The sequence below is a fragment of the Dendrobates tinctorius genome, unplaced genomic scaffold, assembly GCF_039654945.1.
Source record: "Dendrobates tinctorius isolate UK_male_01 unplaced genomic scaffold, ASM3965494v1 ptg000019l, whole genome shotgun sequence".
Lineage (NCBI taxonomy): Eukaryota > Metazoa > Chordata > Amphibia > Anura > Dendrobatidae > Dendrobates > Dendrobates tinctorius.
Genome location: NW_027361687.1, coordinates 89,501,563 through 89,515,000, shown reverse-complemented (window position 1 = coordinate 89,515,000; position 13,438 = coordinate 89,501,563). Strand labels below are relative to the sequence as shown.

The 13,438-nt window shown below is 45.1% G+C and overlaps 1 protein-coding gene across 1 annotated transcript in view; it reads right to left on the bottom strand.

The window, feature by feature from the left end:
• Window positions 1-13,438, bottom strand: part of LOC141083094 (extracellular calcium-sensing receptor-like) — a 65,779-nt gene that overhangs the window by 29,786 nt on the left and 22,555 nt on the right. Inside the window, exons 2-3 of the mRNA XM_073567282.1 lie at window positions 12,480-13,325; window positions 1,172-1,396 (exon numbers count right to left, since the gene is read on the bottom strand). Of these exons, the coding sequence (XP_073423383.1) occupies window positions 1,172-1,396; window positions 12,480-13,325 (1,071 nt within the window). The remainder of the gene's footprint in view (window positions 1-1,171; window positions 1,397-12,479; window positions 13,326-13,438) is intronic.

Below are 13,438 nucleotides of genomic sequence, written 5' to 3'. Positions count from 1 at the left end.
GTTGCCCTGGCGGTGTGCTTTGGATCATTGTCATGTTGAAAGACCCAGCCACGTTTCATCTTCAATGCCCTTGCTGATGGAAGGAGGTTTGCACTCAAAATCTCACGATACATGGCCCCATTCATTCTTTCATGTACCCGGATCAGTCGTCCTGGCCCCTTTGCAGAGAAACAGCCCCAAAGCATGATGTTTCCACCACCATGCTTTACAGTAGGTATGGTGTTTGATGGATGCAACTCAGTATTCTTTTTCCTCCAAACACGAAAAGTTGTGTTTCTACCAAACAGTTCCAGTTTGGTTTCATCAGACCATAGGACATTCTCCCAAAACTCCTCTGGATCATCCAAATGCTCTCTAGCAAACTTCAGACGGGCCCGGACATGTACAGGCTTAAGCAGTGGGACACGTCTGGCACTGCAGGATCTGAGTCCATGGTGGCGTAGTGTGTTACTTATGGTAGGCCTTGTTACATTGGTCCCAGCTCTCTGCAGTTCATTCACTAGGTCCCCCCGCGTGGTTCTGGGATTTTTGCTCACCGTTCTTGTGATCATTCTGACCCCACGGGGTGGGATTTTGCGTGGAGCACCAGATCGAGGGAGATTATCAGTGGTCTTGTATGTCTTCCATTTTCTAATTATTTCTCCCACAGTTGATTTCTTCACTCCAAGCTGGTTGGCTATTGCAGATTCAGTCTTCCCAGCCTGGTGCAGGGCTACAATTTTGTTTCTGGTGTCCTTTGACAGCTCTTTGGTCTTCACCATAGTGGAGTTTGGAGTCAGACTGTTTGAGGGTGTGCACAGGTGTCTTTTTATACTGATAACAAGTTTAAACAGGTGCCATTACTACAGGTAATGAGTGGAGGAAAGAGGAGACTCTTAAAGAAGAAGTTACAGGTCTGTGAGAGCCAGAAATCTTGATTGCTTGTTTCTGACCAAATACTTATTTTCCACCATAATATGCAAATAAAATGAAAAAAAAACAGACAATGTGATTTTCTGGATTTTTTTTTCTCAGTTTGTCTCCCATAGTTGAGGTCTACCTATGATGTAAATTACAGACGCCTCTCATCTTTTTAAGTGGTGGAACTTGCACTATTGCTGACTGACTAAATACTTTTTTGCCCCACTGTATGTGTATGTAACATGATTTAAAACAAATGGGCAAAACATACGTGGCTATGACCATTCCAAACAACACTTCCTTCTTTGATCTGTAGCTCATTTCCTTTTGCAGCACGTGTATCAATATTGCCAATGTTGATGTACTGATTGCTACCATTGGGATAGAGCTGCCAGTTAAGGATGTCTAATGAAAGAGGAATATCTCCATTCTTGTCAAAGTAGATTTGCTCCCCAGCTGTATTTATAAAGTTTACTTTTTTAATGTAATGCAGCAGCTGCAAGATAAAAAATAAACTAATTTAAATATGCATGTAATATACACACCATTATTGCATAATCTCTAAAGCAACTGCATCTCTGAGTTTAATAAGGTAGGGTGACATAATACTTTGAAGAGGAACAACACTTTTTTAATTTACATATTCAGTTTTCTCAAAGCAATACATTTTTAAAATATACTCTATTAATGCAGTTTGCTTATTTCTGACTTTAACACAATGGTCAAAGCATAGGGTTATCTGCATAGTTCATGCTGTCTTGGCAGCTGATTTGAGTTGCAGGTCTAGCAAAGATCTGTACTGCTGATTAGTAAGTTCTCTATTCCCCTGTCCTGCCATAGGAAGTGTTTATAAATGGTGTCTGAGCATGGTGGGTAGAAGTAAAGAAGGTCACAGTAGTATGAATCTTATTTAAACCTGAAGTTCAAATCATCTGCTAAGACAGCATCAACTAGTCAGATAAGCCAGCACTTGTTAGTAAAGTTAAAACCTTGCAAAATCTAATCACTAATTAAAGAAAAAAGTTTAAATACTCTTGGCATGGGGTACTTCTCCAGTATCACACAATCAACAGAGGAAGAGAAGTGTAAACAATCCCAAGTCCTTTATTTAGGAAAAAATATGAAAGGTCCATATTAGGGATGAGCGAGTAGTGAAGTTTTCGGACTCGCTATACTCGTACCAAGTATACCGTAATACTCGGGTATTCGGTATGATTAGCGATTCCAATGATAGTCAATGGAAAATGCGAGTAATTGTCTGCTGGACCCTACAAAGCGGTCTGGGGACTGAGGAAAAGGCTAAAAAATGTGTAAATTTAAAAAAAATGTATGCTGTAAACAAATGTATATAACATGGGGGCACCTGGTCAGGGGCTGCACGAGTGGTTTTACACCACTGGTTCACTAGAATGTACAAACACTATTTGAAGTCCTGTGGTTTTTTGCCAACAGAGCAGGACTCGTACTCCACTTACGCAGTGCCAGTGGTATATCAGAAGTACCGTAAGAGCGAATGATGATGGAGGGGCGATCTTCTGACAGCTAAGTGTGTAAGTGGTGTTAGGAGAGCGATCTGCCCTAGGGGCTGTGCGATGGTTAACGCAGGAAGAAGCCACCCATCATCATCATCACCACAAGGGATTCAAATAAATAAAGCTTGAACTACTGTCCTTGTTGTTACACTATGTTCATGCCTACACGTTGGGCAGTGGCAGAGTCTTCAAAACATTAGCCCTAGGGGCTGTATTATGGTTGATGAAGGAAGCAAGGCAGGTCTGAAGGGCCAAAACAATTATGATGAAGCAGCTAGGACTACTAGCATAGTAGTTGCAGTGCCCAGTGTCCAGGCATAGCCATATTGTCTCTAAAAATTAGCCCAAGGGGCATGATACCATGGTTGATGAAGGAAGAAGGGTCTCACTCTCATCATAAGTGCCTCTGATGGGAAATATTAATTAACGTAACATTGTTTTCAGCTTATTGTTATTGACCATGAGGTACATGTGGCAGAAGCAGGATTTGAAAACATGTGTAAGAAGAAGAAAAGAGGCTTGCATGGGAAGGGATGGACGTGATCACCAATTTAAAAAAAAATAGTGTTTGGGGTGACTAGGTTGGGATACTGTCATCTGGAGGGCTTAAATACTGTTGCGAAATCCAGTCCTTGTTAAATTTTATCAGATTCATCCTGTCTGCATTCTCTGTAGTCAACCATGTGCGTGTATCTGTGATGATTGCAGCAGCGGCACTGAAAACACGCTCTGACATTACACTAGCAGCAGGGCAGGCCAGCACCTCCAAGGCTTATAAGGCATGGTCTGGCCAACTATGCAGCTAGGATACCCAGTAATTAAACGGAACAGAAGCATCAGGAAGGACGCAGGTATGGTCACTTAAATAGTCTTTGACCATCTAGTTCAACTTCTCCCTCCTTGACAATGTTACTGTTCCAGCTTGTTCTTGGTGATGAGCCGGTTTATTGAAGATGGCCCAATTTGTGGACATTTTTCCACCACCTCTTTTGGACCTGCTTGGCATGTCTTTCCCCATTAATGCATGCTGTTGCACAGAGCTGGTACCTCTGCTAGCAGTGGTGTCTGAGGGTGCTGTTGCCATCAAATGATCGACAACGGCCTTCTTGAAGGATTCCATTGTGAAACCCCTTGGTGACTGCAACAGTAGCGAAGGAAATTTGTCCTTATACCGTGGGTCTAGAAAGGTGGCCAACCAGCATACAGTAGGTTGCTATTGAAAATGTGGATTACGCAAGGGTCTTGGCACAGACAGTCAGATATGAAGTGTGCCATGTGTGCCAAGCTGCAAAGAGGCAAATCTTCTGTGACCCCAGAAGGAGGAACAATACCCATCCTCTCCTCACACTGACTCTCCTCCTCCACATGCTGGGCAGACATGAAGCTGGGATTGGGATTCCCATCTGTAGCATGAGGTGTCCCCTCGGTACCACTGAAAAAGAAGTCCTCTCCCTCCTCATTTGCATCATCATCTTCATCCTCCAATCTTACCTGATGATATTGGCTGGGCTGGGTATGATCACCCATTGTGAAATCTTGCTGGGCACGCAAAGATTCCATTTTTTGATTCTGCAGCGATTTTTTTCAGCAGACATCGCATAGGGATGGTTACGCTGATAATAGCCTGATCACCGCTCACAAACTTGGTGCAGTACTCACAGTTATCAAGCATCTCACAAATATCAGTGATCCACACCCTCTCGACAGTTGTTATGTGTCTTGGCTGAGTCTCAGTGTGATGGGCATGTTTAAGCTGGTATTCAGCAAGTGCCCTCCGCTGCCCTTGCCAACATATGATATGTTGAGTTCCACCGTGTTAGCAGGTCGCAAATGAGTCTGTGGTTTGGCAAATTAAATTGCTTTTGAAGTGCTGCAAGACCGGCAACAGCGGTTGAGGAATGGCGGAAATGGACGCAAATACGGCGCACCTTTTCAAGTAGGTACGGCAAGTCAGGGTATGTTTTTATACATTTCTGCACCACTAGGTTCAGCACGTGAGCCATGCATGGCATGCGTACTAGCTTCCCGAGCTTTAAAGCCACCACCAGATAACACCCATTGTTGCAGACAACCAGACCAGGTTGGAGTTGCAGTGGGGAGAGCTACTGATCGGTCTGTTGTTTTAGTCCTTGCCACAGCTCTGCTGCAGTGTGTGGTGTTTCACCTAAGCAGATCAGCTTCAGCAGAGCGTGTTGCCACTTTGCTGATGCACTGCTGCACAGCTCCCAACATGGGAGTGATGTGGAGGGTAATTCAGCATAGGATGATGAGGCAGAGGAGGAGGAGGAGGAAAAGGGGAGGCTGGACGTATATGATGAGGCGGAAACCCTGATTGAGGTTGGGCCCGCTATTCGTGGCGTGGGTAGGATATATGATGTTCCAGTTTGAGACTTTGTCCCACCCTTCACCAGGTTGAGCCAGTGTGCCATGACAGAGATGTATCGTCCCTGGACACAAGTACTTGTCCATGTGTCTGTTGTAATATGGACCTTTGTTATGAATAGGTCACCGAGGAGGATAGCAGGACCAGGCTAAACCACCAGAAAACCAGAGAGGTTGGTAACTAAACGGATTGCAGACCCCTGATCCTATCCACACAATTAGCAGTAGCCGTGGAGCGTACCTACGATGCCCTAGACGCCTCAGCACAGCCGGAGAGCTAACTAAGCCTAAAGCAAGAAAGGTGAAATCTAAACTGTCCTGGAGCAGACCCCAAAGGAATAGATAGCCCCCAAACATATATTGCCAGTGAGACAAGATGAAAACACAAACGCAGGAAGAAAAATAGACTGAGCAAACGATGGGGCCCAAACTGACTAGACAGGACAGGAAAGGAAAGACGCTGTCTGCAATCACACAAAAAAACCCTGAAAAATCCAACACGTCTGATGCACAAAAATCACTGAAGTCACACGTCTTCGCCCCCACTATATCAGCACTCTGGTATATACTGAAAGCAAAGCAAAAAGAGACCAATATAACAGGGGACAGAACAAACTGACACAAGCAGTAACATATGGGCAGTGATCCAGCACAGCCCCAGCAGGAGCAAGCTGACCCGCACAAAGCAGAGATAGACAAAACCAGATCAAATGCAAAAGATAAGCAAATGAACCACTTAGCTGAACCATGCAGGAACAAAGCAGGAGACATCAGACCTCAAAAGGCACAGGAAGAAAATCACCAGCAGGGATTGAAGGAAGTCAGCTGTCTTAAATACTCCAGTCAGAAACCCCAGATCTCCAATCATCTTCATCATTATCAGGTGGCAAGCCTCTGTCAATCTGACCAGCTCCACTACCTCCAGTAACCACCAGAGGGAGCCCAGAAAGAGAACTCGCAACACCTCTGTCAATGTGACCAGCTCCACTACCTTCAGTAACCACGAGAGGGAGCTTTGGCTCAGAAATCTGAGCAAGAGAGTTCACAACAGTACCCCCCCTTGAGGAGGGGTCACCGAACCCTCATTCACGCCACCAGGCCGATCAGGATGGGCCCGGTGAAAGGCATGAATCAATCTCTTGGCATGAATGTCAGAAGCAGACATTCCACTTGACCAAGTACTGAAGTCTCCGTCTAGCCAGATGACAATCCAAAATCTTCTCTACCTCATACTCCAAATTACCCTCAACCAGTACAGGGTCAGGGGGCGTTGCCATGGGAGCTACTGGCTGCACAAACCTTTTAACAAAGATTTATGAAAAACGTTATGAATCTTAAACGTAACTGGAAGAGCCAAACGGAAAGAAACGGGATTAAAGATTTCCAAAATCTTATAAGGTCTAATAAACCTTGGCTTGAATTTTGGAGATGCACCCTTCATGGGAATATTTTTTGAGGACAACCAAAACATATCACCCACTTTAAACCGGTGACATGATCCAGGTTTGATTATGATAGATAAAAGCACTAGTAACCTTTTTTTTCCTTAAGCTGTGTGCTTAAAATTCTAGTTATGCCCCCGGTGGCCATTAGGGTCATTGCACTCTGGTAACTTTAGTTTAGTGCACATGATTATGAAGCAGGTGTGATTGCAATCACTGTTGGTGATATTGCTCATTTCCAACCAAGACTGGTGAAGGAAGGAACTAGAGAGGAGTTCCTTGCAGCTCAGGGGAGCTCTGGTGTAAAGTCTGGTGAAGGACGGTTTTACAGAGAGGTGTTCCTTGCAGCTCTGACAAAGCTTGGAGAAGTAGCAGCTATTCTGGAAGAAAGCTGCATTCTGGTGGTGGACTCTGTTGCTGTTAGCAATAGCAACAGAGCAAAGCTAAGTGGTGTTATCCCAGTTTGTATTTTTCACTGCTGTGTATTAGTACAGCGGTGGGGCCAGTGCCTGCAACACCCAGCTCCCTAGCAAGGGATAGGTGTAGGGTGTGCTAGGGTGACTGGTTCTGGCTTGGCAACAGGTAAGGAGCCTGTATAGGGAACGTTAGGAGTGTGAGGGACACTGACTCAGGGAAGTGCAGGAGGTCTCCATGTCCCCGTTCCCTATCGCAGGGCCCAACGTTGTAACTGTTTCCCCTTCCCCCGTGTCTTGTTGTTTTAGTTACCGGCCTGCCGGTCATGTCACACAGGACAGTTACACATGCAGTGTCTTGTTGTTTTAGTTACTGACCTGCGGATTGTGTCACACAGGACGGGAACAGGTGACAACCGGGGATCCATGGTCCTATGCCGGTTGGAAAACCGGTTGGCCATTTCCTGAGAGTGGGACAACTTATCCACTGCTTGGTCCCAAATCTGCTGCATTCTCTCTACCACAGAATCCACACCAGGGTAGGCCAAAGATTCCACCTGCCCTGAAGAAAATCGAGGATGAAACCCAAAGTTACAGAAAAAAGGCGACATCAAAGTGGCAGAACTAGCCCTATTGTTTAGCGTGAATTCGGCCAAGGGCAAAAATGAGACCCAGTCATCCTGATCAGCAGATATGAAACATCTCAAATAGGATTCCAAAGTCTGGTTTGTTCTCTCAGTCTGCCCATTGGTCTGAGGATGAATTGCAGAGAAGAAAGATAACCGAATTCCCAGTTTGTAACAAAAAGCTCTAAAAATCTGGAAACAAACTGGACTCCTCTGTCCAACACAATGTTCTCAGGAATCCCGTGCAAACGAACCACCTGTTGTAAAAACAAGGGCACCAACTCAGAAGAAGATGGCAACTTTGGGAGTGGTACAAGATGGACCATTGTAGAAAATCAATCACAGATCACCCAGATAACAGTCATTCTCTGAGAGACAGGAAGATCAAGAATAAAATCCATTGAGATATGGGTCCATGGCCTCCTGGGCACCGGCAGGGGCATCAACAAACCACTAGAACGAGAACAGGGCTTGGACCGAGAACAAGTCCCACAGGACTGCACAAAATTCCTGACATCACGAGATAAGGCAGGCCACCAAAATGACCGACTCACCAAATCTCTGGTACCAAAAATACCTGGATGACCAGCCAACGCGGAGCAATGAATTTCAGACATTACTCTTTTCCTCCACTGGTCAGGGACATACAATTTTCCCATAGTGCAATATTCAGGTTTGTCCTCCTGAAATTCCTCCAGGGCACGTTTCAAATCGGGTGAGAAGGCGGAAAGAATTATACCCTCATTTAGAATGGTAGTAGGCTCTGTCACATCAAGAGAATCCGCAAAGTAACTCCTAGAAAGGGCATCCGCCGTAACATTCTTAGTGCCCGGTAGAAAAGAGACCACAAAATTAAAACGCATGTAAAACAAAGCCCAACTAGCCCGTCTATGATTCAAGCGTTTGGCTGATTCAAGATAAATCAAATTCTTGGGGTCAGTGAGGACCACAACTTGATGTCTAGCTCCCTCCAACCAATGTCTCCACTCTTCAAATGCCCATTTCATGGCCAACAATTGCCGATTCCCCACGTCATAGTTACATTCAGATGGGAAAATTTTCGAGAAAAGAAGGCACAGAAGTCACCAGATCTCTTTGGGACAAAATGGCTCCTGCAACAATCTCAGAAGCATCTACCTCCACCTGAAATGGGAGTGAAACATCAGGTTGCCGTAGAACCGGAGCAGAAGTGAATCTCCGCTTACGCTCCTGAAATGCCGAGACTGCCTCTGGAGACCAATTCACCACATCAGTAGTGTTGAGATTTCCGATACCGCAAGTATCGGGTATCGGCCGATATTAGCTCTATCGGAATTCCGATACTGACTTCCGATACTATTTTCATATCGGATACCGGAATCGGAAGTTCCCATAATGCTATCAGCCCGCTCGCTTTGATTCAGCCAATGGGAATCCTCAGAAATGTGGGCATATCCTGTTAGGCATGTAGGCATGTTAACTATTGGCATGGCTGTGATTGGCTGCTGAAATGATGTCATGATGCACTATAAAAGCCACTGCCGCCGCCATTTCTGGTCACTCTGCTGTGAATTCAGTTAGGGACAGGCTGCTGTTGAATACTGTGAGGGACAGTTAGAAATAGCGATTCTAAAAACAATATTGTGCTTTACCCAGGCTACATAAACCACCACTGTAGCTTGCTTTTCCCTAGCAGCAGTGTTCACAGTTGTCTGCAAGGGCTGTGTGAGTGCAGCTCACGCTGTGGAGAGGGTCCTGCACCCACGTCTGGTTGTAGGCTGCCCAGCGTGCCTCACTGCTGCCTCATACATATTTTTCTTTTTGAGCTGCTTATTTTTCAAAAATTGTATCTAGTGTGCTTCCATCCGTATCCATATACAGTGGTTGCAAACACTCTAGGAGTTCACAGCGGAGCCTTTCTGTAGCCTTTCAGTGCTAGTGCCCACTTAGCTGCACTGTTCACAGCTGTCTGAGAGGTCTCTGACTGTGTGTGAGTGCAGCTCACGCTGAGTAATGTGCCCTGCAGCTACGTCTGGTTGTAGGCCGCTCAGCGTGCGTCACTGCCTCACACATTTTTCTTTAATTGCAGCTCATTTTTCTTCTCCTATTAGTGTGCATCCATCCCTATCCATCTACATTGGTTGGTTGCAAACACTATATAGGAGTAGATAGAGGAGCCTTTTTTCTGGCTTGTGCCCTTCAGCTGCAGCCAGATTAGTATTACCCAATTTTTTTGGAGCCTCATCTTTTGCATTGTAGGTTACCTGCCTGCATTGTAATAGCTCCAGAAAGTTGGTGATACTCTGACTTTCAAATCTTTGGTCACATCCTTTTAGTTTTTTTTCCCCCCAAAAAAACAACAAAGTTCACCAAACACTACATTTGAAAGTTGTGTAGGCCACATTAGCTCCCATTAAAGTGTAGTCGACACACACACTTCATAAAATTAGTGTTTCTTATACCTGTAACCAGCTGTTCAGGAATAAGCATACTAAGGCCCCCCTTTGTACTTTTCTGTCTATCTTTCTCAGTCTAGCAAGATGAAGAAGGCAGGGAGTAAGGCACGTGGCCGTGGGCGTGGAGTTTCAGCAGGGAGAGGACGTGGGGATTCTGCAGGGAGAGGACGTGGGGATTCTGCAGGGAGAGGACATGGGGATACTGTGCCTTCTGTTGGCACCAGTGAGTCAGCATCCCCCTGTTTTAGCAGGCAACAGTCCTTTATGCGCAGCTTTGTAGGACCTCGCCGTACCCCACTGCTGCGGGAGGAACAAATTGAAGCCGTTGTCGGATGGATGGCAGCTAACGCATCGACTTCAATTACTTTCACATCCTCTCAGGGCCAGAGCACTGAAGAGCAACCTTCTGTCTCTTCGCCACTTGCCAAAGTGCCCAGGCAGTCAGAGTGCCCTGGACAGGAGCCATCACAGTCTCTACTTGTGTTCTCGGAATCTGTTGGTTTGGAAAGAGGGGGCCAACCAAGCAGCCTTCCAGAATGTGAAGAAGAGGGAGTAGGCAGTGATGCGCAAAGTCTTTGTCCCTCTGAATCTGAAGAGGTGGGTGGGCCAGTGCCTATGGTCAGTACACCTCAGTACGCATCACATGATGACGAGACTCAGTTACCACTTTCTGGTGCATACGGTGCTGGCGAGACAACCCAGGAGAAGCAGGTGTTTGAAGAGGGGAGTGTAGATGATGAGGTCCTTGACCCATCTTGGCATGAGGAACAGGAAGGTGGTGGGAGCAGCTCTGAGGAAGAGATTCCCTGAACGGCCAAAACCGGAGGGAGAGGGAGGGGGCAGACTTGGTTGCCTGTAGCCTCCACTTTGGCACCCATTAGGAGCATTCCACTTTCAAAAGGCAAAACGGGTGCTCCCAAGACTTGCAGTGCGTGGTCCTTTTTTGACACAGTTGCAGATAACATTTGCTTTGTCAAATGCAAGCTGTGTCATCAGAGAGTCAAAAGAGGGAAAAATGTCAGCAACCTCAATACACTAATATGTGGAAACATGTGCGGACCAAGCACGAGCTGGAGTTACACAGACACACTGAAGACGTAGGCCAACGTACAGCACCACCTACCACCTCTTCAGCTCGTTTTTGGGCCTCTTCCTCTAGCTCACACACAGCTGGTTCGGCTTCCTCACAGGATCACCAAGGAAGAACCTCTGGTATTGTTGTCCGGAGACCCTGTGACATTCCACCCACAGCACCACGTTCCAAGTCATCCTCACACTCCCAGGCCACTTGGCAGCCATCGATAGCACAGGCATGGGAGAAAAGGCGGCCATACCCGGCAAACCATCCCCGAGCACAGGCTCTGAATGCTGGCATTGCCAAACTACTGGCCCTTGAAATGCTGTCATTCAGGCTGGTGGAGACTGACACCTTCCGGGACTTCATGGCATTGTCAGTCCCACAATACACTGCCGCTTTTATTTCAGCAGGCGAGCCGTCCCTGCCCTGCAGAAACATGTGGAGGCAAACATAAAACATGCGCTACTAAACGCCGTCAGTAGCAAGGTCCACCTGACCACTGATGCGTGGACCAGTAACCATGGACAGGGACGATACCTTTCCCTCACTGCCCATTGGGTCAATGTTGTGGAACCGGGTACAGATCTGGAGAGTGGCGCTCTACGTGTTCTGCTAACTCCACGGATTGCAGGAATCCAGTCTGTACATATTGCCTCCTCCTCATACTCAAGTTCCTCGGAAACAGTGCAGCAGGAGCCTGTTACGACCGATATGAGCACAGCCGTTACCAAACTTCAACAGGCCGTACTGAAATTAATTTCATTGGGGAATCGAAGCTACACAGCGCAGGAGCTCTGGAATGCCATCAAGCAGGAGAGCGACGTGTGGCTTGTGCCAGCGAATCTCCAGCCTACAGGAGAACACCATGAAAATCTGTAAAATATTAGTACAAACAAAATGATACCCACGTGCCATATCACACTATCACAACTCTCTAAGAAATGGGTCGTTTTTCATTTTGTATTGTGGCTTCTAGTTTATTAGTTCTAAGTGATTTCCCCTCTGACACCCTGTCGTAACCCCTCTGTTCCTGAGCTTGATGGGTTCAATGATCAAGCAAAGGCCATAGTGCCTTTAATCCCTATATTTTATTTAGACTTGCCAACTGCAGCTGTTAAAAGACCACAGCTGAAATATATGCACATCCATAGCCGGTTATTTAGTGGCCTGTTCAGATAGGAAAATCTCACTTCACACAATGATTTTTAATATGATCATTCTATGCACATAGAGTATCTTCATCTTTGCAGCATATGTCTTTTTACATATTACAAGGTGTCTCTGAGAAAGAAGCTTTTAAAGCAAGCTTAAAAATAATCTCATCAGACAAGAAAGCATTTTGCTCGTTCATCGGTTGATTGCCCACAAGTTTAGAAAAGCAGGTAATTGGTGGAAAACAAGTGTTGCCACATCGTTCTGGCCCGTATAAATGGGTCCTTAAGGTTATTAGGACATTTTTGACAAAACAATACACTGCAATTCAGATGTTATGTACCAGTCATCAAACAATTGCATATTCAAGATCTCTATTGAGACTTAAAAAATGTAAAATAAGGCAAAATAGGGAAAAAAAAGGTTTAAGTCACTTCCTTTTTAAATCTGCTAAATATGAGAGATTAAATGTATAGATCTTCAGTCATTGAAACTAATTTTCTGTAACCTAGGTTTTACCTGCCAAGGTTTATGATTCAAGACATCTGCACATGATCCATTGAAGAAGGGTCCTTGTCCTGGTTTACATATATGCATCTGGTGCAACGCATGGGCGATAGCAAAAACAGAATTATGGGTCTTGTAGGTGTATCTAAAGTTGTAAACATCATATACATTGGGATCAATACTTTCTACCTTCTCTTCTCCTGTGCACCAAGCACTTTGATCTTGAGAAGTATTAAAAGAGGAATAATTATTATAAAAGTTTCCCATTGGCCAAACACAATTGAAAGCCTTCTCCCAAAATGTCTTGATAAAAATGTCATTGGGAAATTTAGAAGGATGTACGCTCTGAAGGAATTCTTTTAAATCTGGAATTTTCCCACTTGGTTGTGCTATGCCTAAACTTCCATTTAAAGTCGTCAATATGTCAATTCTTGGGAAGTCTGACGTGATGGACAAACTTGAGCATGCAAACCATATTTTATCCGTAATATTGCTAAATGAGGCTTCCTCAATAAGAGAAATAAGGTTTTCAATTGTGGAATATACAATAATTACTGTGGCTTTTGAATTCTTGATCACATCTATGATGCGTAAAACTGATCCCTTTGAGTTGTAGATGGGAAGCATTTCCAGGAAAGCGACGCAACCTCCATTGTGTTCTACCTTCTTAACTAGTAACTGAGAGCCCGTCCGTCCCAATTCATTGTCTGAGGTTATGATCCCCACCCAGGTCCAGTTAAAATAACTCACCAAATGAGCCATTTCAATAACTTCGTAATCATCATTCGGTATAGTTCGAAAGAAAGATGGGAACTGCAATTTATCACTTAGACTAGGATGTCCTGAAGCATAGCTTACCTGGTAAAAGAAAAGCATGGAACAAAGAGGTAAAATGGGGATAAAATGAAAAATGTACTTGTACAGACAAAATAAATATATATTTAAGTAACTTTTGAAATTGTTTGGATTAA